Consider the following 26,678-nt stretch of genomic DNA (forward strand, 5'->3'; position numbering starts at 1 on the left):
TATTCACGAATTCTAAAAAGTTAGAACTCCAGATACTATTGTATCCAGTTATCATCGTAAGGGGAGGCATGACGACCAGGTTTTTAAGCTTTTTTTTTTTTAAGATAGACCTAGGAATGTTTTACACATTCACCTAAACATGGTTAAGGGGATAATAAGGCCCATCTGTCTACCCCCTGAATCCGCCCCTGATTTGAGACATACCGGTCACGAAAAATGCGTCATGCACTCTAATCACACTACTAGTAGTGCGATCGTGGGAAGAACCTCTAGTGGAATCTGCGGATGATGTCACTTCTGTGACCGATCAGATTTACTGGGCAGAAAGTCGGAAAAACTGCGAGCCCATTATTAAAATATTCACAGCTCACCACTGGGTGGAACCCATGTTTAGTCTCCAGAACAATGTTTCCAGCAATCCCCTCCCCATCTCCTTCAGCCCATGGTACTAAGGATGTCATAAAACAAAAAAAAAAAAAAAAAAAAAAAATTGTGAACAGTCCTCAGTGAGTCAAAAAATATAAGCATGATCTTCACGTTTGATCAAGATTGTTTTGCTTTTTTGGGAAAAAAATGGTCTTCCATTTAGAGAACTGGACCTGTGCTTCTGAGTCATAGCCACACACCTACTAGTAATGATGGAAAAAACAGTGGGTCAGCAACAGCAAGAGGACAAAGATCCTGACATGCGAGAACTGAATTCTCTGTGACCATCAGAGAGGGCGAGTCAGACTTGGCTGAATCATATTGCATTCTCAAATCTTGTGTTAAAATTGATTGATATGTTCCCATGAGAAATACCAATGTTACTAGCAACTTTATGTACAGTTAAAGGTCAGTCACTCCTGATGAGAACATGAGTAAGGAATCATTGGTTGTTGAAGGGTGTCCAGAGCAAGGACCACCTTCAACAGCCAAGTGGCTCTTTGTAAATGGGCAGTAAACTGCAGTAAATGGGCAGTTCTTTCATTACTTTATCCTGATGAGTCACTGCACATGTGACAACTATGATAACCTCAATTTCATGACACAAAGTCAGTCCTTGAACTGTTTGATCATACCTGTGCATTTTTTATTCTAATTGGTTGCTTTTGGTAATTACAAAACTATTTTAAACAAAAATTATAATGCACCAGTAAATAGTTTTTATTGGTTGTTTTTTTCCAGTCATGCCTTCTCGATATACTGCAGAATAAAATATCTCATAAAAAGTTCTATTAAAAAAATTTCAACCAAATTGGTTGTTTTTGGTAATCATTGTACTGCATTGTCCAAAAATATATGGCAGCAAATACTTTTATAATTTTTTTTCAGTCAAGTACTATAATAACAAAATATCTGATTACAAAAACATTAGTTAGCTTTGTTTTTATTTAAAAATATTTTTAAATTTAAAAAATTTCAACATAACCTACTCCATTTTCAGAAACTGTAGTGCAGAAAAATAAGTGTGCACAGTACTAAGTATCTTACCTCTCATGCTTGAGGTTCTCATAAAAAATCAAGTGTTGATTTTTTTTTTTTTTTTTAACTGTTTGCAATCTCGGTGTTTATAAAATTATCATAAATTTTTTGGAAATTCTGTGCAGTCACTAACCCTATTAAGGTTTAGTCCCTTTGAGGTGTTTAAAACACTTCATGTGCTATTTATTTAACTCTTGTTCATTCAACAAATGTTGCTTGTAAAATTATAAATTATTTTGTTTCTTAATTGCTTTTCTTAGTGTATCTGAAATACTCAGTTTATTGCTGCATTGTGTGCAGCATTTTATGGCATGGAATTTTCAAATAATACAGCTGGAGTATTTTAAATGCTAAGTGACCATTCATGGCTTAAGAATTATTATTTATTTTTTAATTTTTGGTAGATTGTTTTGTTAGTTTTGGTACATTGAATGTTAAATTTGCTGTTTGCAGTTTAAATTTGCAATGTTAAATATGCTGTTTTAATATGGAGAAAATCTTTAATGAACTTAAAATGAAAAGAAATTCTTAAGATTTTTTGTTGTTTCTCTTCTATCATCAATATTTTTAGATTTAAATTTGTTGATTATTTATTTATATAACCATAACTAGAAAGTTTTTATTTATTTATTTTTTTTTTTTTTTTTTGCACAGGAAATACCCCACTCCATATTGCTGTAATGCTTGGTCATAAAGGTAAGTACAAATTTTTCATAATAGATTTGTATCAAACATTTCTTAGAAAGTAGGATTTTCTCATGTAAATTTAGTGTAAATATATACATTTGTTTATATGCTAGACAGCCAAGGATAGAGTTTATTTCACTGTAACTGTTTCCTCATGGCCAGTTTACCAGTGTAACAGCTGACAGTGACAGTAGCTGTTACACTGGTCAGCATACCACCTTGATCTCTGATTGTGCACAACAGTGTCTTATGTATTGTACCCCAGGACAATCAGCTCATAATAATTAAAATAAATTTGACATTATTTTTAAGTTGCTTCTAAATATTTTTGATCCTTCGTCATATTAGATCAGTTGCATTTTTTATTTTCCGATTATTATATTATCCAGATGATAAAAAACCTTTTTATTATGACCACAGTCTATCATGTGTTCTGCCAAGGTATTTGCTTAGTTAAGTTTGGTGCTGGTTCAGAAGTTGATTTTTGTGGAAAATATGTCCTGTGCTAAATATGGGATAACAGTTTGTTTCTGTTATTTTCAATGTCACTGCAGTACTTTAGCATTAGTAGAGGCATATGATGCAAGAAAGCAAGCTTATGCAGCATCAACCAAAAAAAAACCCCACATTCACTTCACCCCTCCGTTCATTCGAAATGGCTGTCCAGCTGAGCCTTAAACTTATTTAGGCTATCAACTTCCACGACAAGGGATGGAAGTCTTTTCCACCAACCAACTACCCGCTGGCTAAAGGCAAATTTCCACACGTCTATCCTACATCTATTTTTCCTCAATTTGAATTTATGCCCTCTCAGGTGATTATTCTGAGCAAGAGGAAGAATCCCATCAGCATTCAGCATGCTCAAACCATTCAAGGCTTTATACACCTCTATCAGATCACCTCGCTGGTGCCTAGCTGTAAATCTCCAGACACTGTAATTTGCAAAACTTAAGCCTTTCTTCGTAAGAGTACCCCTTTGTTCCATTCACTAATCTTGTTGCCCTTCTCTGTGCTCGTTCCAGCAGCTCTAGATCCTTCTTGAAATGAGGCCTCCAGACCTGTATACAGTACTCAAGGTGTGGCCTGACCATTGCCTTATACAAGGGAATAATCACCTCCTTATCCCTGCTAGAAAAATTCCTGTATATAATTGACAAGACACCATGAGCTACTCTTGCAGCCCGTCTGCACTGCTCAGAGAACTTCATATCTGCCGGCACAATTACCCCCAGGTCCTTTTCATTCTCTACCACTGTCAGTGCAGTACCACAGAGTTGATACGTTGCTCTGGGGTTGCTGTTTCCCATATGTAGTACTTTACATTTGTCAATGTTAAACTTCATTTGCCACCTCTCAGCCCATCTGTTCAACCGTTCCAGATGCTGTTGCAGCATCATAGTGTCAGTAGTGTCCTTGACAACCCTGCCAACCTTTGTATCGTCTGCATACTTGGACATTAAGCTTGATATACCATCATCAATATCATTTATAAATACAGAAAACAATAATGGACCCAACACTGAGCCCTGAGGGACTCCACTAATAACATTAGTCCATGATGAGCGGTGTCCATTGATTACCACTCTCTGTCTTCTCCCCCTCAACCACCCCTTTATCCATAGCAGCAATTTGCCTCCAGTGCCACACTGCTCCAATTTGTGCAGCAGTCTTCCATGTGCAACAGTATCAAAAGCCTTTCTAAGATCCAAGTATATAATATCAAAGTTATTCCCTGCATCCAGTTCTTTTGTGAATGCATTATAGTATCCAGTCAAATTGGTCAGGCAAGACTTCCCCTTAACAAAACCATTCTGTGTCCGAGCTATAACTGAAGTCTTGCCTAGATGATCCTGCAGTGCTTCTTTAACCAGTGCCTCCATTAATTTTCCTGGAACAGAAGTTAAACTCACAGGTCTATAATTATTTGTGTCGGCCTTTGATCCTCCTTTGTGAATTGGGGTCACATCTCCAGTCTGTGGGTACCTCCCCTGAGTCCAAGGAAGCTCTCATAATTATGGCTAAGGGTTTGCTTACTTCCTTTGCTGCCTCCTTTAATATAACTGGATAGATCCCATCCACCCCATGTGCCTTTCTTGTGTTTATCTTCAACCATTTCTCCTCCACTTTACTCTCAGTTATTACAAGATTCTGTAGCTTGCTGCCAGAGTTGAATACACCTCTGGCATTCCCCTCCCTGAATAACTCCACATGTGTCGATGCAAAATATTCATTTAGTTTGTTAGCTACCTGAGCAGGATCATCAACAGTTGACCCATAGATATTAAGTGGACCAATCTGATTCATCCCCTTCCTTCTAGAGTTTACATAAGTAAAGAACTCTTTGCTGTTTTTCTTTGCATCCCTTGCCAAAGATTTCTCATAATCTTCCTTTGCCTGCCTAACCTCCTTTGTAACTTGGTTACAGATCAACTTGTATCTATCATAGGCTTCTGTGTCACATGTTAATTTATATGTATCCCTGCATTTTTCTTCTCTGTCATATGTCTCATTAATTCATCTGACATACATTTAGTCCTAAACCTTGAACAATATTTCTTAGTTGATATGTAAAGCCTAGTAGTTTCCAAGATAAGTTCTTTGAATGCTTCCCATTTGGAATTTGCTGTTGGTAACATCTTCAGTTGGTCCCACTGTATAGAATTTAAATACTGTCTCAGATCATCGTAGTCGCCTTTATGAAAGCAATAACCCTTCCCTTTACCCCTGATGGTAGTTACCTCTTTGAGTAAATCCCACTTGAGCACACTGTGATCACTGCCACCTAGTGGTTCCTTTATCTGCAGATTCTTAATGCATGAAGAATCACTACTGATAATCAAATCAAGAGTATTACTCCCTCTAGTTGCCTCCCGAACATGCTGATGTAGAAAACAATCATCTAATAAATCCACAAAAGCCTTGCTAGTGTGTGAGTGACCAGCCCCAAATTCCAGTCAATATCTGGGAAATTAAAAACCCCCATTATAAGACTCTCTGATGTACTGGCCCACTCTATTTCCCTGTACAGTTTCTTATTATAATCATCAGAGTCATTAGGCCTATAGCACACTCCTACTCTCAATTTTCATCTCCCAGTGGTTATGTCACACCAAACTGACTCGACACTACACTGTCCAGCAATGTTGACTGGCTTCACTTCCTTGGATTTTATGTGTTTCTTAACTAATAGCATAACCCCTCCTCCCTTCCTATCCTGTCTATCCTTTCTGTAGATGTTGTACTCCCCAAATTGCAGTTCTGCATTCCTTATATCTGTGTGACACCATGTCTCTGATATCTCAACAATATCTGCCTTTGATGCTTTGAGCAATACCTCAAATTTATTTACCAAACTCCTAGCATTGGTGTACATGCAAGTATACATACACCTGTTTCTATTCTTAGCTACCCTAACACAACTCATGTGTTTACTTGTACCGCAATGACTCCCAGCAGTGTCTGAAATATCCTGCATCTTGTTTTTCAGCTCATTCCAATAGAAGCAGTGCAAGAGTCACTTTCACCTCTGCCAGTAGCTACTGTCTATTAGTCTTTGTAAGCCCCCCCACCCAAGCTAGCAGTTTTCCGACCCACCTAACACTGACTCGATAGCATCAGAAAATATTCTTGCACCCTTTCCATTTAAGTGTATCCCATCCCTGTAGAAGCAGTCTCTCCTGTTAACAAGTACAGTCCAGGCTGAAAACAATTCTACCCCTTGAGCCTTGCACAATCTTTCCATGGACAAATTGATCTACAAGGCTCTCATCATGTACTCCCTCCTATCGTGTCTGGGCTGAATTGCAGACCTTTCAAATTCAACCTTGATATACCAGGTGCAGGTATACTTGCGTGTACACCAATGCTAGGAGTTTAGTAAATAAATTTGATGAATTTGAGGTATTGCTCAAAACATCAAAGGCAGATATTGTTGGGATATCAGAGACGTGGTGTCACACAGATATAAGGGATGCAGAACTGCAATTTGGGGAGTACAACGTCTACAGAAAGGATAGACAGGATAGGAAGGACGGGAGGGGTTATGCTATTAGTTAAGAAACACATAAAAACCAAGGAAGTGAAGCCAGTCGACATCGCCGGACAGTGCAGTGTTGAGTCAGTTTGGTGTGACATAAGCATTGGGAGATCAAAATTGAGAGTAGGAGTGTGCTATAGGCCTAATGACTCTGATGAGTATAATAAGGAACTGTACAGGGAAATAGAGTGGGCCAGTAAATCAGAGAGTCTTATAATGGGAGATTTTAATTTCCCAGATATTGACTGGAATTTGGGGGCTGGTTACTCACACACTAGCAGGGCTTTTGTACATTTATTGGATGATTGTTTTCTACATCAGCATGTTCGGGAGGCAACTAGAGGGAGTAATACTCTTGATTTGATTATCAGCAGTGATTCTTCATGCATTAAGAATCTGCAGATAAACGAACCACTAGGTGGCAGTGATCACAGTGTGCTGAAGTGGGATTTACTCAAAGAGGTAACTACCATTAGGGGTAAAGGGAAGGGTTATTGCTTCTGTAAAGGCGACTACGATGGACTGAGACAGTATTTAAATTCTATACAGTGGGACCAACTGATGATGTTACCAACAGCAAATTCAAAATGGGAAGCATTCAAAGAACTTATCTTGGAAGCTACTAGGCTTTACATACCAACTAAGAAATATTGTTCAAGGTTTAGGCCAAAATGGATGTCAGATGAACTAATGAGGCATATGGCAGAGAAGAAAAATGCATGGGATACTTAGAAATTAACACATGACACAGAAGACTATGATAGATACAAGTTGATATGCAACCAAGTTACAAAGGAGGTTAGGCAGGCGAAGGCAGATTACGAGAAATCCTTGGCAAGGGATGCAAAGAAAAACAGCAAAGAGTTCTTTGCTTATGTAAACTCTAGAAGGAAGGGGATGAATCAGATTGGTCCACTTGATATCGATGGGTCAACTGTTGATGATCCTGCTCAGGTAGCTAACAAACTAAATGAATATTTTGCATCGACATTCACACATGAGGAGTTATTCAGCAAGGGGAATGTCAGAGGTGTATTCAACTCTAGCAGTAAGCTACAGAATCTTGAAATAACTGGGAGTAAAGTGGAGGAGAAACTGTTGAAGATAAACACAAGAAAGGCACCCGGGGTGGATGGGATCTATCCAGTTATATTAAACGAGGCAGCAAAGGAAGTAAGCAAACCCTTAGCCATAATTGTGAGAGCTTCCTTGGACTCAGGGGAGGTAACCATAGACTGGAAATGTGCAAATGTGACCCCAGTTCACAAAGGAGGATCAAAGGCTGACACAAGTAATTATAGACCTGTGAGCTTAACTTCTGTTCCAGGAAAATTAATGGAGGCACTGGTTAAAGAAGCACTGCAGGATCATTTCGACAAGACTTCAGTTATAGCTCAGTCACAGCATGGTTTTGTTAAGGGGAAGTCTTGCCTGACCAACTTGATTGGATACTATGATGCAGTCACAAAAGAACTGGATGCAGGAAATAACTTTGATATTATATACTTGGATCTTAGAAAGGCTTTTGATACTGTTGCACATGAAAGACTGCTACACAAATTGGAGCAGTGTGACATTGGAGGCAAATTGCTGCTATGGATAAAGGGGTGGTTGAGGGGGAGAAGACAGAGTGGTAATCAATGGACACTGCTCATCGTGGACTAATGTTATTAGTGGAGTCCCTCAGGGCTCAGTGTTGGGTCCATTATTGTTTTCTGTATTTATAAATGATATTGATGATGGTATATCAAGCTTAATGTCCAAGTTTGCAGACGATACAAAGGTTGGCAGGGTTGTCAAGGACACTACTGACACTATGTTGCTGCAACAGGATCTGGAAAGGTTGAGCAGATGGGCTGAGAGGTGGCAAATGAAGTTTAACATTGACAAATGTAAAGTATTACACATGGGAAACAGCAACCCCAGAGCAACGTATCAACTCTGTGGTACTACACTGACAGTGGTAGAGAATGAAAGGGACTTGGGGGTGGTTGTGCAGGCAGATATGAAGTTCTCTGAGCAGTGCAGACAGGCTGCAAGAGTAGCTCATGGAGTATTGTCAATGATATGCAGAAATTTTTCCAGCAGGGATAAGGAGGTGATTATTCCGTTGTATAAGGCAATGGTCAGGCCACACCAGAGTACTGTATACAGGTCTGGAGGCCTCATTTCAAGAAGGATGTAGAGCTGCTGGAACGAGTACAGAGAAGCGCAACAAGATTAGTGAATGGAACAAAGGGGTGCTCTTACGAAGAAAGGCTTAAGTTTTGCAAATTACCATGTCTGGAGACTAGGCACCAGCGAGGCGATCTGATAGAGGTGTATTAAGCCTTGAATGGTTTAAGCATGCTCAGTGCTGATGGGATTCTTCCTCTAGCTCAGAAAAATCACCTGGGAGGGCATAAATTCAAATTGAGGAAAGACAGATGTAGGATAGACGTGCGGAAATTTGCCTTTAGCCAGCGGGTGGTTGGTTGGTGGAACAGACTTCCATCCCTTGTGGTGGAGGTTGATAGCCTAAATAAGTTTAAGGCTCAGCTGGACAGGTATTTTGAACGAACAGAGGGGTGAAGTGGAAGTGGGTTTTTTTTTTTTTTTTTGGCTGATGCTGCATAAGCTTGCTTTCTTGCATCAAATGCCTCTACTAATGCTAATGCTAACCCTAATTCACGGCTTTTTTTCAACAGTGACCTATACTTGTTAAGTAATTCTGCCGGTCTCCTTCTCTTGATATCATTAGTGCCAACGTATACAACTATATCACCTTTTGTGCCCTTAAAAGATTATATCTGCTCTACAATGTCATCAACCTTTGCCCCTGGCAGACATACCCTGGTCCTGTTCCACCTATCCTTTTTATAAAGCATGTTCCCTGTTTCCCTGACAATAGTCACCAACAACTACTAGTTCCTGTGGGACCAGCGCATTCTGCCTTGGGGGTGTTGCCACTGTGTTGCGTGATGAAGAAGTTCAAGCTCTGGCGTTGATGTGGGCAGCTGAAAGCTTGATGGGCCCTCAATTTAGTTCCTTCGAGGGCATCCACCCTGTCCTTCAAGCTCTCATATAGACCCATAACAATGCTAAGTTGTTGCCTGATTTTATTACACTCCTTGCATTGCGCACACACAAAGACATCCCCCATGGCAATTTCATGTCCCGTACCTGATTGCTCCACAAACATCATGCAAGCAGTGCAATTTAAAAGGCTGTGATTCAGAGGGCAACTGCCCCCCTTCAGTTCTCCTCTGAGCCACAGCACTCTCATTAGCTTGAGCCTTTTGCTTTGCTGCTCTGGTCTGAGTCATGATTTCGATTTAATTTCAATTTCAGTACAAAATTATAACCCTGAACTTGTATCTCAACACAGTTATAACGGTATATAAATTTTTCAGTATCATGTATTAATTATCTACGAGTTTCCTTTATATAACTTCCATATCAAGTTAAGTATTAATTAATGACGTTTGTAATCTAATTCGTTATATATATTTAGTTAAAAGTACAATTTAATTGACAACGAAGTTTAACAAGTTTAATAGATTTTACTGATTAATTGACAATATTATACTATACTATACTATACTAACGCTATCTAGTTCGGAATATAACATCGTATAACAAAGGCGGCAAGTTACGAACAAGTTACAATATAGAAAATAATTTGATGTAAAAAATGGTCAATAAAGTGGCTAAATATGGCTAAAAAACTTCTCATTCAGCAGAGCTGCAACTTGTAACAAGCACGTGGATTTGATACCCTTACCTATACTTTTATGCAATTACAAGGCCGTGTAAAGAATAAATACACCAGGCTTATCAGAAAATCACAAAATAATGCTATACTACTAAATTTAAATCAAAAGTTTTAGAAAAACAATAATTTCAAATCAATAAATAAGAAATATCCACTTAGCGGCTTTGAACACGTCTGGCTCCCATTACTACTTATAACCATACTCATAACCACTTCCTTCGGGAAGTGTGTATTCTTTTTTTTTTACCAGAGATAATGAGCAAGAATTTCTCCCATATACTATTAGAGACTGCTATGAGTGTATTTCTAGGTGGGGGGGGGGGGTGTGTGCGTGCGTATTTGAAATCAAATTGGGTTTCCCTAGTCTAATCAGCCAATGGCATTTTAATTGCCTTTAAATGCTTATGTGAGAGCATATCCCAAATATAGTACACTGGTAGAAGTGTTGGATTCATCTTTCAGCAGTGCTTCTTGAAGTATTAGATCCTATTTTGGTTTCTGAAGGATGCAGATGCGATTTCTGGTGCTCTTTACAAATTAGTTTATGAATTATAGCATAGAATATTTTATCTTCTTACTCATAGCTGAAATGAGCTTCTATTTACTTTATACCACCATTCTAAATAATCTAGTTAATATCTGCTATTTTTAACCATTTACTAATCAATTTGTAATTATCTAGGTTATAAGATGAGATACTTAAAAAAAAAAAAAAAAAGGTTTAACAGATTATTTAGAAAGAAACATAGAATATTTTTTGAGTGTTGGAATCTTTGACTGTCTGTGCTAATGATGGAGAGGGATGCCAAATAATCAGAATACAATTTATTCACAATGTAAAATTAAGTTATACCCACAGATAATAGATACAGTTCTGTATACTTAATTTTACATTTTTTTAAAAGATGATTAGAATATAAAATGAACTTGCAGGAAGTAATAGTAATCGTGGCATGTGATGCAAGAATATGAGCTTATGCAGCATCAGCCAAAAAAAAAAAAATTAACACAACCATTCCCTCTAAATGTGTGTCCAGTTTCTCCTTAAATTTATATATATAACCTATCAACTTCCACAACAACAGATGGAAGTTTGTTCCAGCAATTAACCATCTGCTGGCTAAAGGCAAATTTCTATTCTACAGCCGTCTTTCCTCAATTCGAATTTATGTCCCCTTAGGTTCGTAATCAAGGCGTGGCCTGACCATTGCCTTATACAAAGGAACAATCACCTCCTTTTCCCTTCTAACAAAATTTGTGTATATCATTGACAAAACCCCATGACCTGCTCTGGCAGCCTGTCTGCATTGCTCAGAAAACTTCATATCTGACTGCACAATTACTCCTAGGTCTTTTTCATTTTCTACCACCCTAAGTGTAGTACCACACAGTTGGTACATTCCTCTGGGGTTACTTCTACCCGTATGCAGTACTTTGCATTTGTCAATGTTAAACTTCAGTTGCCACTTCTCAGCCCATCTTCCAAATTTTCTAGATCCTGTTGCAGTAGCACACTGCCATTACTGTCATTAACAACCCTGCCAACCTTTGTATCATCTGCAAACTTCAACACTAAGCCTGATATACCTTCATCAATATCATTGATAAATATACAAAACAACAGTGGACTCCACTAATAACATTAGTCCACAAAGAGCAGCACCCATTGATTACCACTCTCTGTCTTCTCCCACTCAACCATCCTTTTATCCATTGTAGCAACTTACCCTTAATACCATTCTGCTCCAGTTGGTACAGTAGTCTTCCATGTGCAAGTGTCAAAAGCTTTCCTGCAATCCAAGTATATGATATCAAAATTATTTTTTGCATCCAGTTCCTTTGTAACCACATCATAATATCCAATCAGATTTGTCAGATAAGACTTTCCCTTAATAAACCCATTCTGCATTCTTGTCTAGATGATCCTGCAATGCATCTTTAACCAGTGACTCCATTATTTTACTCGGAACAGAAGTTAAACTAACTGGTCTGTAATTACCCTTTGTGAATTGGGGATACATTTTCACATCTCCAGTCCATGGGGACCTCCCCTGAGTCTAAGGATGCTCTCATAATTATGGCTAAGGGTTTGCTTACTTCCTTTGCTACCTCCTTTAATATAACTAGATAAGTAATCTGATATTAGCTTTTCTTTTCTTTTTTTTTTTTTTTCTTATCAACTGTTTTCTCATATATGGGCTCTAATTTTGCATAAATATAAAATGACACATTTACATTTGGTTGAAATCGTGAATAGTGAATTTGGTTGAATAGTGCAAAGATCTGTACAGAAGAAAAACAGTCTGATACTTGACTGCTGTTGCAACAAAAAGGTCACATGAAATGCAGGGAGAAGTTGTAGATTCGATTCACAGTATATTCATTTTATGAATTGAATACTGTAATTTCTTTTGCTTTGCCCGTTATGTCAAGCCAATATTCCATTCTCCACTAGCTTCTAAGTAAAATAAATAATATTTTCAAAACAAAAAAGTTAAATTATATTTTAAAAAACAGTGGCCCCTATATGGATTAAGGTTCCACTGCATGTCTTTGTATTAAGTATAATTTTAGTTTTCATAATATTGAAGTACAGTATTCTCTAGAGAACTAGTTTTGATTTCAAAAGTAGGTCACCCATTCCTAGGTTACTTATAAAGTGTATTTATCTTGATAAAGCTAGTTTGACAGAACTTAACAGAACTAAATTTTAGTTTTATGCAGTATATTTTGATATTTTTATAAATTTTAGTTTAATTGTTAAGTGGATACTTTTAAAGGTAACTCGTCAGTGTTCTTTGATATTTTTCTTATTTAAATCTTTATATAATTGCAATTATTGTATGCATAATGGACAAGATAAACATAACATGACACTGTGTCATGATTGACAGAGGACTTGACCTTAAATTAAAACTTTGATGTACTGTTAGATGTGATTGGGTCTCTGTGAGATCAAGTTGGGGACATAGAAAAATTGAACTGGGGGCTTTACATAGCTGAAATGTCTAATTCTATGCCAGTCAGGCACCAGGACTGAACTTTCCAATGCAGAATGCTCTGTTCCACAGGAAGTAGTTTTACTGGGGGATTCAGTCATAAGGAAAACCAGAAATTGTTTAATAAAGACATATGGAATATATCTGCCACATGCTAAAAATGATATAACTGACCATCTAAGTTTTTGTGCACTGATCCATGTGAAAACTAATGACTTAAAACTTGTGGAGTCCCTCAAGTTTTAAGTTATTAGTTTTTTTTTTCCAGCTTGGTCTGCCCTGTTTAGTAGAAGAAATGTCTTTTGTAAAGATTAATTTAATTAGAGGAGGCACAAGAGTTTTTGCTAAAGTCATTGAGGTTCCCTTAAATATGAGACCTTTAAGACATTTTAGGGTGGGAGATTAGAGAGAAAACTGTAGAGGTTATAATCATCACCATACAACACAGAGGTTAGTGACGTGAGCAAAAATTACACTTTCACCCTCCCTGTGCATATTTGTGTGCAACCTGTTATTATCTTATGCACGCAAAGATGTTGAAATGGTACAAAAACCACCAGCACTCACATACCATTGGGAAAACATATTTAGGCAAATATAAAGGGGGTGTATCAGGTTTATAAAAAGCCATAAACTAAAGAATTTACTCTTTCTGTATAGTAAATCCAGGAGTAATGCAGATAAATTTAAATGAATTTGAGCTTTTGTTTGGCTCAACCATTGCTGATACAGGACTAATGAGACATGTTGCTATCTAGAGATAGAGGATGAAGAATTTCACTATGGTGAATGTGAGATAGGGAGGGTCAAAGGAAGAATCATGCTTCTTATCAGAAGCACTCCCAAAGCAAAAGGAAAAGCAGTCATTTATTCAGAACAATGTTGAAAGGGATGTAACGTTAATTTTTTGATAGTATATGTTTTCTGTTAAGATATGAGCTTTATGTTAAGATTCTGAATAAGTTTTTCCTTTGTTTTTAGAATGTGTTCAGCTACTTTTAGCACATGGAGCCCCTGTTAAAATTAAAAATGCCCAAGGATGGAGTCCTTTAGCAGAAGCGATAAGTTATGGGGATAGGCAGACAAGTAAGTATATATCTCAATAATCATTTAGTTGTTTACTGCCGATATGTATAACCTTTTCACATATTCACAGTGATCAGGGAATTCTCTGCAAAGAAGATTCCATTGATATCTTCATGAAACTGGTCTGTACCAATGTAAGATGACATCTATTTTCAGGACCCTAGCTCTAGAGAGATTCTTTCATTTTTCTTTGGTAAATATATCTCAATAATCATTTAGTTGTTTACTGCCGATATGTATAACCTTTTCACATATTCACAGTAATCAGGGAATTCTCTGCAAAGAAGATTCCATTGATATCTTCATGAGACTGGTCTGTACCAATCTAAGATGACTTATCTATTTTCAGGACCCTAACTCTAGAGAGATTCTTTCATTTTGGGAAACATGTTTAAGTCACAGATTCATGCAATGAAAGTATGGTGCATTCTTCTGTGTGGCCCAGATCAATCACTTCAGAAGTTGATTAATAGGTGCTGCCCCATGGCATCATACATCACCATACAGCACAGTGAGTGAAGTGTGTAATAAATATCTCTACTTTTTTGGCACAGTAAGTTTCATATGGTGCAGAAGGAATGAGTGGTAGTACTGCAGTACTACCACTTCAGTGGTAGGAATGAGTGATAGTACTACCACTCATTCCTGCATTAGTACAGTTGTAGTACTTCTTTAGTGAGCAGTGCCACATTGACTGTGGCACTGCTCATTCTGAAAACTGGTAACCCCTCTCATAGGCAACAACTGGCATCACCTTTATGTTGCTGAGCTCTTGCTGGGGTTTTTATTTAAGGAAACTCTCTGTGGTGCTTGTGACTAACCTGTATCCAAAAATGAAAGAACCCAACTGGGGCTGGTCTTTTGAAAGCAAGCAGGATACTTTACCCATACTAAATCATTTTTGCAGATGGATTTACCGTGGGAATAGGAAAAGGTTATATAAAGTGGTGCGATTGTATTCTAAGAATATAATCAATAACCACATGATAATACAGGAATCCTTCGCCAACTGCTGAGTATATGTTCCTGAGAAGTACAGTATTTGGCAAAACCATGGTTGGCAAGACTAAGGTTCCATAGGAATAGGGGTTAGATTGTTTGTTTGTTATTTGGTTTTTAGGAGCATTAGCAACTAAGGCCATATTGCTCCGGGGATATGCGGTGGTCATTCACTGACCTTTCTGCATTCTCCGTATTTGGTGGTGACGGGCTCGAACCCTGGTCTAATCAAGAAACGTGTGCTACGTACTGCTGTTCCTTCCCACCTGGCTATGGAGACACCTTAGGGGTTAGAGAAAAAAACAATAAATATGTCAATAAATTATGCAAAAAAAACACAGCAAACTTCATTTTCAATATGAAAAATAAAAACAAGGTCTATAAGTATGTTTATCTTGTGTTCTAAAATTATAACTTTTCTTATTCTTTTCACACATTCACTTTCAACACTTATTGAACATTGAGGTCTATAATATGGGTTAAAATAAATGTTAGTGTATAAAAAACAATCTTTCAAAGCATTATAAAATCAATTAAATTCTTCCAGGAAAAATAAATGTTAGTCAAAAGCAGAAACCTACAGAGGCAGCACTTTCACTTGCAACACTACATATATGGGATTGATATGTGCATCATTGAGAGGGTAGGGCATAAATAAATTTTGTGCCTTTACACTGCTTACTAGGTACCCCACCCTATGATCTACAGGAGATGAGCAATAATTTTCATGTGATTTTGTTCAATGAGACTGCATTGAACCATGTATAGGTAAGAGATTGCTGTAAATTATATTTTTCTGTTATGTCGTTGCTACTCCTTTTCATCAATCCTTGTACATACATACATAACACACACACACACACACACACTCTCTACTCTGTGTGCAGTTTCTGTGTGGAATCGTGTTGTTTTGAATCACATGATGCCACACAAATTTGTTGATGATGTGTGCATCATTAATTAACTGTATATGCCATCCCTGGACCCAGTCATATGTTACGACAGACCAGTTTGTATTGTCGAAAATGACTGTTTAGAGAATTGATACATATCAATTCTCTGAACAGTCACATGCCTATTAAATATTTTCCATATGTGAATTCTTGAATGTCAGCAGTTCAAATATTTGTGCCATTATAACTAGAGCTATGTATAGGAAAATGAATGGATTTAAGTCACTTGCAGTAATGATTGATATATTTATTCGTGAACTGTGAACTCTGTTACAAGGATAAGGTTTTTTTGGGGGGGGGGAATACCATATCTGGCAGGACTGCACCATATCTGATTGATAGGTTCTGTTCTGATCTCCCCCAATATGTATAAGTTGGGGAAAAAAAGCTTAAAATTCTCTGTAATTTTCTTGATCGCGTACAGACATTCATAACAATATTTTTCTGAACAATAATTCTCATTTGAATTGTGATCACTCAGGATCACATGACCACTCAAACTGATGCATGCCTCTATTATTTTAAACCTTGTGGTTTTATTTTTCTTTTTAATTTACACATTGACCAATAGTGGTCTTCCCAAAAACTAATAGTTTGATTCAAACATTTTTAATGGTCATTTATATAGACAGAATGTCCTGAATAATGTGCATGTTCTTTTAGCAAACTTTTTTGTCTTATTTTAATTTTTTTCACCTTTTTATATTTTTTTGTAAATGATTTCCTCAATATGGCATTAAAGGCTGAATACTATAAAGAATTGTTCAATTCTTAATTATTTGTGAAACTCAACAAGGGACATGCCCTTGGTACCAGTGTATCTAAGTATACCTTTGCCAATTGATATAATTGTATTACTTAAACTTAAAAAAAAATAATAATTTGGAATTCAGCCAAGAATTAAAATGGCTATGTTTAAAACAAAGTTAGCAATCCCACTAGACTATTTCAAAATATAGATTTAAACAGAAACTTATGTTGGTAGAGGTTTCTCTTTTGTTATTTTCCTGTTAATTAATTTTAAGGAACATTTGTAGTAATGAACTTTTTTTTTTTTTTTTTAATCATGTACATATTTTCTCACTGATACATTTATTTTTGCATATTAATATATAGTTTCATCACTTCTTCGAAAACTAAAACAGCAGTCTAGGGAAGCTATTGAAATGAGACGACCAGACCTCATACGTGCATTAAATCAGATGGGTGACTTTTTTATGGAGCTAAAGTGGGATTTTCAGAGTTGGGGTATGTTCTTGATTATATAATTACATTTAGGTTGAAAATATAAATGAAACTACAACTTTCATAACATTAATAAAAGTTTCTGGTTTAGTTAAATAAATGATTTATTTGAATTTTAAAAAAATTGCACTTGAATTATCACTGACCTATCTGAATTAGTTATCTAATTTGAAACAAAATCTGTTTGAATTTTGTAATAAAATAATGCTTTTTTCATTTTTCCACTTTTCTTTTCAGTACCTCTAGTATCAAGGATATTGCCATCAGATATATGTCGGATACATAAAAAAGGATCAAGCATCAGGTGAATACATTATTCTGAACTTGATCATCAGACACATATAGTACCCTGTTTTTTACACTGTTGAAATTCCTTTTTCCACATACACTGCCTAACCATTTTATTAGGACCATGAGCTAGTTAGTGTGTTAGACTTCTGTTGGTCTGAATCAGCTTCGACATGTGTGCCACTTTTCAACACCATGGAATGAACAAGATGTTGAAAAGTGGCACACATAGTATTGAGCCAGTCTTGTGTAAACCTGTCTTCAATTCCTGGCGTGTCATGTGCAAAAGGAGGACTGTGCTGAAGAACACTTCTTTCCAGCTCATCCCACAGATGAACAATGGAATTGAGATCTAAAGACTGGGCTCGCCAGGGCAAATGTTTGAAGTTTCCTCGTGTTTCTCAAGCTGCTCTTATGCACATTTCACACATAGCTGGCTGCATTGTTATTGTGAAAGTACCTCTGTCCATGTGAATAAAAATGTAATATTGTGAGGTGTACCTGATATGATGATATTCAGTTACGATCTGGCATTTATATGCTCTTCAGTAATGAAATTGAGGGAACAAAGAGTATGCCATGAAAACATGCCTGTGCCAGTACATTTCCTCTGTCAGTATGCAACAGGATAGTTCCAGTGCATCGTGTGGTTTTCCTCATAAGGGCACACTGTACTTTCTACTGTTGCTGAAAAGTGTAAATCGGGACTTATCAGATCACATTATGTCTCCAGTCCTCTTGCATCCATCCTTTGCATTCCTGGCACTAATGCAGCTGTATTTTCCACTTGGTTTCAGAGATTATTGGCATTCTACAAAGAATGCACTACATGAGTGTGCATCCTTTGTACATTGTGAGTACTGATGACTTGTGATGTTTCTGCCTTAAATGCAGATTTACAGCTTATTAAATCCAGATTTGCAGCTCCTTGCTCTGTTACCTTACATTTTCAGCAACATCTGTATCTGTTCATGGCTGGTTTCTGGACATCTTTCCATTCATTAAAGACCAATGACACCAGTCTTTGAACATTGACAGATGTAACTATCCTGTCTGCTGTGTTGCATGCTAAGTGTGCAGTGACAATCATAAAAGTCTGTAAGATCCTATCAGTTCCCCATTTCCAGTGAACTGATGCGGTTACTAGTTTAGTTGGACAGCTACCTTAAAGCTGTCCAACTCAATTAGCACTCAAATATTTAAACTGAAGAGGTCACATACCATGTGACTGCTTCAATTTAAATATTTTTTGCATAGATTCTTGCATGTAGCCCAAACCTCCATGGTCTTAATAAATTGGCCAGACTGTGGTATATATTTCTTTAAAGTAGATATATATACAGGGTGGAAACTAAAGCTTATGTCCATGGTTTGTTTATGATATTTATGGCTGGTTATGGTAGACTCATATGATTGTAGCAGCTAAACTGCAATTTAACAGTGTTGATGCCAGTTTTAAATAATTTTTCAGCTTGTTCTCGATACTTCAAAGGCCAGAAGAGTTTATATATTGAATTAAGGGTGGTGCTACAGTACACAATAGGCTGTGCAATTTTTGTAGCAACATATGCACTTAAGCACAGGACCTCTTTACTTGTCCAATGGTTAGCAAATGGTTCTAACCATTGGACCATGGCTAGCCCACTGGTTAGTGTTTGGAGCCAGTTTAAGTGATTTCAGTGTCTATTTCTATAATGGCAAAAGCAGAAAAAATCAATCATAAAGTTGCAGAGCATGATCAGTATATGAAAAGAAAACATTTTCTAGCTGAAAAATTACAAGGCTATAGGTTATAAACTTGAATAAGAGTGTTTCACCTGATTCCTTTTTGTAATACTGGCAATCGGAATGTAAACCTCAAACTTTCACCTTTAGCTTACAAGTTCACATGATTTGTTTGAGAGAAGAGAATGTTAATTAGAACAAATAAAAACAGCCACTTGACTGACTGATGTCAATCCTTCATTATGCCAGCTGTCATTGAGTGCTAATTGGAGGGTATTCAAATGTCTCTCCTGTTTACAAAAGTGGTTCAAAGGGCAAAGTGGATAACTACAGACCTGTAAGTTTGACTTCTCTGCCAAGGAAAATAAGTTAATAATTAAAGAAGTAATGAAAGAACATCTTAATAATAACAGAGCTATAAAGCAATCACAACATAGATTTTTTTTACCCACCAATCAGATTAGCTACTGTGAAGTTATCACAAAGGAATTCATATACTTAATATTTCAGGTAAAGCTTTTGATAGTGTTTCTCATGAACAATTGTTGTTTTAATTGTAGCAGTGTGGAGTGAGGGACAGGTTACTACTGTGGAGAAAGAAATATTTAAGTGAAAGGAGATAAGAGGGGTTATAAATGGCCACTGCTCTTCATGGACTAATGTTATGAGTGAGGGTTTGCAGGGTTTGGTTTTGGGCCCCTTACAATTTTTAGTATTTTATTAATGATATTGATGTTAGGTATTTCAAGTTTGATATCTAAGCCAGTGATAGAAAGGTGGATAGGGCAGTTAATGACATTAATCAAAATATGTCTGGATCAGGGGCTTCCAACCTTTTTTAGTTTAAGGGCCACACTGGTTTTCATGGGCTGCAAGAAAAGTTTTTTGTCACTGATTATGCAATTTTAAAAATAGATTTAATTTTTATTGAACATTATTGAAAACTACAAATACAAAAGCAATATAGAAACATTGAATATTACTGAATGCAGATAATTTAGAAGTCAACATAAAAATATAATTTGTGCTAGTTTTAAACTTGGGGAATCCATGAGCACTTAAGACTGCCAAAATAGCTGGATTGAGCATTCCCTGAGCTAGATAAATTAAGCAGATGTGCTTGAATATGGAAATTGGGGTTTAACAGTGATAAATGCTAGGCTGCATTTAGGTAGCAGTAATCCCAGAGTAACATACCATTTGGGGGTACCAAACTCAGGGTAGTGAAGTATGAAAAAAATCTTGGGGTAATTGTACAGTTCAATGTGAAATTTTCTAAGCAGTGCAAATAACCTGTCACAATAGCCCACAGAGTTTTGTCAATGATATGCAGGAACTTTGCTAGTAGAAACAAAGAGGTGATCATAGCATTTTATTAAGCAGTAGTTAGATCACATCTGGAATTTGTACAGATTGGGAAACCTCATTTTAGGAAGGACATAAATCGGTTGAAAAGGGTACAGAGAAGAGTAACAAGATTAATTGGGTGCAGAAAGTTATGCCTTTATTGAGAGAAGGGGTTTTGTAAATTGTAACATCTGGAAGTTAGGTATCTGCATGATCTAATTGAAGGGTATAGAGCTTTAAAAGGATTAAGTAAACTAAATACTGATATCATCTTTGCCCCTTTTCAGACAACATGCAAGGGGAAAAATTTACATTGGAAAAGGATGGTTACAGAATAAATATGTGGAAATTTTCTTCCAACTTGGAATAAACTTCCATGTAGTGTTATGAATGTGTTAACTTTGAATAAATTTAAAATAGGATTGGTAAAATTATTGGAAAAGAATAGGCAAATGAAGTAAAAAAAAGTTTTTTTTTGGGGGGGGGGGTGATGCCGTTATTAGCTTTGCTTTCTTGCATCAGTTTCCTGATATTGATTATTCAGTTTATAGGATTTAAACTGTAATTTCTTTATTAAATAGACATTTCTTTTATTTGTTTTTTATTTTTTAATTTAGATTAGATACAACCTTAGTTGACTTTAGTGATATGAAGTGGGAAAGAGGTGATATCAGTTTTCTTTTCAATGGAGATGCCAAACCATCTCAGTCGCTCATAGTTTTAGACAATAAACAAAAGGTATATCAGAAAGTGAGGTATGAGGTAGGTCCCTCTATTCTTTTATTTCTCTTTAAAGTGTAAAATATAATATGCTAAGGTATTTGTAAGGTATTTTTGTTGGTTTTAAAAAATATTATCTCTAGAAATAAAATAAATTAATTAATACTGTAAAACTCCTGTAAAATGAACTTCTCTGGGGTGCGTGAATAATTTCATTGTACCAAAATTTCTTTCAAAAGAATATCACTCAAAATTATTTTAGAATCATTTTGTATTCAAATTAGTTCATCTGTGTTTTTATGATAAAAGTCAGAAGGTTGCTTCACTCCTTCTGCCTTGTGTCACACGAACCTGAATTATGTTTTTTAGTGGGGGGGGGGACCCTCACACCCCATTCTTCAGCATTTTTGATTTATTTTCTGTTAATACAAAGATTTTTAGCTGCCTTCAATTGTCCATGCAAAAAACATGGTGACGTTAAGTCAACATCAACCTTAGATAATGTTTGACCTTGACTTTTGTTTATTGTCATACTAAAATCCAATTTCACAGGAAACTGTGTTTGTTGAAAAATGAAGTTATATTCCCCTTCATTTGAATACATATGAACCTGTGAAATATATGCTTCGATCCAGCTCTGTCACCTGTGACATGTTCACAAAACAAACATTTCCTTATTTCCACTACATGTAGTCTTGTGATATAAAAGTAGTCTTTCATTTTTCATATCTTTTCTTTCTTAATTGTGAAGCTTTTAACTTATTATTTTCATATTTTTCAATAATTTCTTTGTTTTCTTCGATATCAGGATTTTTAAACATTGCTTCATACTCAAGATCTTTTCTTTTCAGCCTTTCTGATACATTCTTTCTCTTTTCTATTACCACCATTATTAACGACATTGCTAATAGCTGAAGAAACTTTAGAGAAAATTGAATCGTTGTGTTGAGACATGTAGAATTCTAAAAATTTAAAGACTGTAAAAAATTAAGAGTTCATAAAAGCGTCTTTGAGACAGACCTGTCAATCACTTTGTTGTAGTATGTCGCAATAGCAGTTAGCCCCACCTTGCAGAAAGCAAAATATTCTTTTATGCAGTAGACCCCCACTATTTGCAGTCACTGATTTAATATAAGATGATACCTAAAAAAAATGTGAATTTTAAAAAAGCACCATGAACATTTTCTGCCATAAAAAATATGGGCGTAGCAAAAATCATTTTGCCCAGTCAAAACAGCACTCAGTGGGTGGGGGAGAGATGAATTTTAAAGTGCCGTGAACATTTTCTGCCATAAAAAATGAGCATGGCAAAAATAGTTTTGCCCAGTCAAAACAATACTTAGTAGGTGGGGAGGGGTGACACAATTGCAAGCGCGGATGTTTCCAGCTAAGCCTTGTTTAGTATGTGTTATGTGCTTGTCATGGAAGACTTCGTTATTTGCTTTTAATTGATATGCTTATGAAAGTGAAAAATCTACCATTTTGCAATATGTTAGTGGTGTAAACAGACTTTTTTTCGACTGCGTTAATGGTTAAAAGAAAGTGACCCCTACGAAAATATGGCTACAAATAACAAGTGAATTGTGAAAAGATCAAAGGTTATGACATTAGTGAGTAAAATTGAGTTATTAGACAAAATTTCTAATGACAAAACATTATAAAACATTATTCAGTGGCAAAACATTATAAAATCAGTGAGTCAATGGTACGATCAATCAAGAAATCGAAAGAAAGAATCAGCCGTAGTGTCTGAAAATGCGCTAATTGCTTTAAAAATTTGCTCTGTAATTCGTGATGTTAAATTAGAAAAAAATGGAAAGGCTTTAAATCTGTGGATAGAAGACCAAACTCAAAATAAAATTCCGTTAAGTTCACTCATCATTCGTGAAAAGGCAAAACACCTTTATCAACATTTTAGCAAAACTGGTGATAGCACTGGTGGGATAAAAGGCTGGTTTGAAAGATTAAAAAATCGATATGAGACCTAGAACAATTACTCTTGCCTTACAGAGAAATCCAAAAGGAGCTCAATAAAAAAAAATGAAGAAACAAACTTCGATTAAGAATTATTTTTTGTCCAGCAACCTTCTTGATATGTTTTTGAAAGATTTGTTTGAAATTTCTAATAAATGTTACTTTAATATTAAAACTTCCACAGGAAGTTTTAATATTAAAGAAACAATTTAATATTAAATAAGAAACAATTTAATATTAAATTGTTTCTTATTTTCATTTCGATATCTTATGCTTGTATTTCACTATAATATTATGTAGGTGTGTATACTGTAATACATACATAGACAAAATTTTAGACCAGTTTTTCTTATATATTTCATACTTTGAAATGGAACCCTTTTATTACTATGGGCGGCATAACTCAGTATTTGCATTTTTGGATTTTTGGTATTCGTGCCATTTCTCAAGAATGTTACCCCCTGCGAATAGCGAGGATTTACTGTATATATAGAAGATAGGAATGAGTAATTTCTGCTATATTTTACATAATTGTTGATATAGACTAAAAAATATTTAAGGACAATGGCCTCATGCTACGAGGCAGAATGACTAACATATAGGTTAGTGCAAAAACATCATTTTAACGAAGCCATCTACCAAAGTAGTTAAATTAATTAATTAAATTGGCATCATTTTGGTTATATCTCATATTGTGAATGCCTTCACAATGAGTTGCCATGGTATTGTACTACCTCAAATAAGTAACACTTCACCAGTGGAGAAGACTACTGTTACTTATTCTCAGCGTATACCACCACCACCCAGATGGCACCGTTTCAAAGCTTGTTGGCTTCTCCTTGGTGGGTGGGCAGGTACCCTGAGGTTAGGTTATATCACTGCACACCATCAGGATCTCTCATATTGTGAAGTTATACTTCATAACTGGGTTGTCACTATTGCAACACCAGGGTACCTTCCCACCAATTTAATTAATTAATTTAACTACTTTGGTAGATGGCTATGTTAAAATGATACTTTTGCACTAACCTACGTGTTAATTGTTGATTTAAAAAAAAAATCAATATTAAAAAATAAAATACAAGAAATGTACTATAAAAGTACAAGAAACAGAATCGTATATAATCTTGCAGAAGCAAAATCTTGTATATTTGTACAGAGAGAGAGAGAGAGAGAGAGAGAGAGAGAGAGAGAGAGAGAGAGAGAGAACAATAGACCAATGAGTTCGACAGAAAGGTAACTATAGACCAGTGAGTTCGACTTCTGTAGTGGTAAGATAATGGAATCCATGATTAAGAATGCAATACAAAATCATCTTGATAAGAGTGAATATGTAAAGGGATTACAGCATGGGTTTGTGAAGGGAATGTCTTGCCTGATAAAACTGGTTAATTGTTAATTACTATAATGAATTCATAAAGCATTTAAATGTTGGGAAGAATTTTGATATTGTATCTAGATTTTAGTAATGCTTTTGATTTTGTTTCCATGAGTGGCTTATGTATGGGGAACCAAACCAGCTACTTGTAGTAGCCTCTTATAGAGAAACAAACTGGAGTATGTTAGGATTACTGGAAAGATCCTCAAGTGTTATTGCCTAAGTGGAAGGAGAGAGAGAGAGAGAGAGAGGGGGGGGGGGGTAATCATCAGTTGGTATTTAGCAGAGTGGGCTAATGTAGTGAGCAGGGTCCCTCAAGATTCAGTGGTTGGACCTACCCTCTTGTTTCTAATTTTCCTCAATGATATGAGGATATACTGAGAAAACAGTTTGCAGTGATTTAATGATGATAATTTGATGGTAGATAAAGTGATTGGGACCAGGCTATGCTTCTTCAAAATGACTTAGAATGGTTACATACACTGTGCTGCCACTTTATTAGGTACACTTACCTAGTAGCATTTTGAGCCTCCTTTAGCTTTCAAAACAGCCTGAATTCGTCTAGGCATGGATTGAACAAGATTCTGAAAACGTTGTGCAGGAATGGAATACCATGCGAAATGAGTGTGTCAAGCAGTTCCTTGAGATTCAACGGAGGTATAGCAGCCTGCAGCGAACAGCCCTTTCCAGTTCATCCCAAAGATGTTCAATAGGATTGAGATCCACGGACTGAGTGGGTCACTGCAACAAAGAAAAGTCATTGCCATGTTCTTGGAACCATTCCCTAGTGATTTGGGCTTTGTGCACCGGTGCATTATCCTGCTGAAAGGAACCATCTGACTGAGAATAAGTTGTCAACGTGAGTGGATGCACTTGGTCAGCAACGATGTTTAGGTACGATGTGGCATTCATACATGAACCTATGGGTATTAATGGACCCAACGTGTGCAAAGAAAACATTCCCCACACCATAACACTGCCCCCACCACCTTGCACAGTAGTTTTCAGACATGACGGGTCCATGGATTCATGTTGTTTTCGCCAAATTCTGAGCCTTCCATCAACATGATGCACCAAGAACTTCGACTCATCAGACCAAGCAACTGTTTTCCAATCCTCAATAGTCTGGTGTTGCTGAGCCCACAGGAGGTGTGCTCTCTTGTTCTTCATTGATAACAAAGGTACACAATGTGGTCATTGGCTGTTGTAGCCCATTCGTGACAAAGTGTGACTAGTGGTCTGTTGCGATGTTTTGTTCTGCGCACCAAAGTTGTATTCTGACGTGATGTGTGGCATTGTAGTATGCCTGCTTGCACAATTCTAGCCATCCTCTGACCTCTCTCATCAACAAGCGATTTTCTTCAACAGGAGTGCCACTGAGAGGATGTTTTCTGTTCGTTGCACCATTCTCGATACACTCTTGAAACTGTGGTGCGTGAAAAGTTCAGGAGAACTGCCATTTCAGAGATGCTTTGTCCAGCATGTCTTGCACCTACTACCATGCCACGTTCAAAGTCCATTAGATCACTCCTTTTCCCCATTCTTGCTACAGTTTGTACACTTAACTGATAGTAGAAAGGTTGTTCTGCTGCATTTATATCCACAACTGTGGTCATGTGACTTGCAATGTTGTGGGACAAACCATTTGTGTACACAGCAGGGGTGTACCTAATAAAGTGGCAGCAGAGTATATATGATCTGAAAGATGGAAACTGAGGTTTAATCCTGCTAAATAGGAAGTTTGGCATTTGGGGAAAAAAAATCCAGGTGTGATATTAGACTAGGAGACACTGAATTAAAGGTGGGTTGGGATTATAATACAAGCAGATATGAAGTTTTCCTTGCATTTTATATAAAAGTAGAAGCAGAAGACTAGGAAGGTTCAGGATATACTATCAATGATTAGTGGGATTTATAGGTCTGGCATAGCCAAGTGGTCAGGAGCGCAAGTGCAATAGCACACACACTCTTTGAGTGGACCGGAGTTCAAGCCCGTGACTACTAAATATGATTAAAATTTGTA

General features: G+C 36.5%; 1 protein-coding gene across 1 annotated transcript in view; it reads left to right on the forward strand.

The window, feature by feature from the left end:
- LOC150086483 (ankyrin repeat domain-containing protein 13C) overlaps positions 1–26,678 on the forward strand; it is a 144,124-nt gene that overhangs the window by 49,906 nt on the left and 67,540 nt on the right. The window contains exons 2-6 of the mRNA XM_090371423.1: positions 2,119–2,160; positions 13,922–14,026; positions 17,095–17,226; positions 17,461–17,527; positions 21,201–21,345. Of these exons, the coding sequence (XP_090227549.1) occupies positions 2,119–2,160; positions 13,922–14,026; positions 17,095–17,226; positions 17,461–17,527; positions 21,201–21,345 (491 nt within the window). The remainder of the gene's footprint in view (positions 1–2,118; positions 2,161–13,921; positions 14,027–17,094; positions 17,227–17,460; positions 17,528–21,200; positions 21,346–26,678) is intronic.

The sequence above is a fragment of the Mastigoproctus giganteus genome, chromosome 4, assembly GCF_048544385.1.
Source record: "Mastigoproctus giganteus isolate SK-2022 chromosome 4, ASM4854438v1, whole genome shotgun sequence".
Classification (NCBI taxonomy): Eukaryota; Metazoa; Arthropoda; class Arachnida; order Uropygi; family Thelyphonidae; genus Mastigoproctus; species Mastigoproctus giganteus.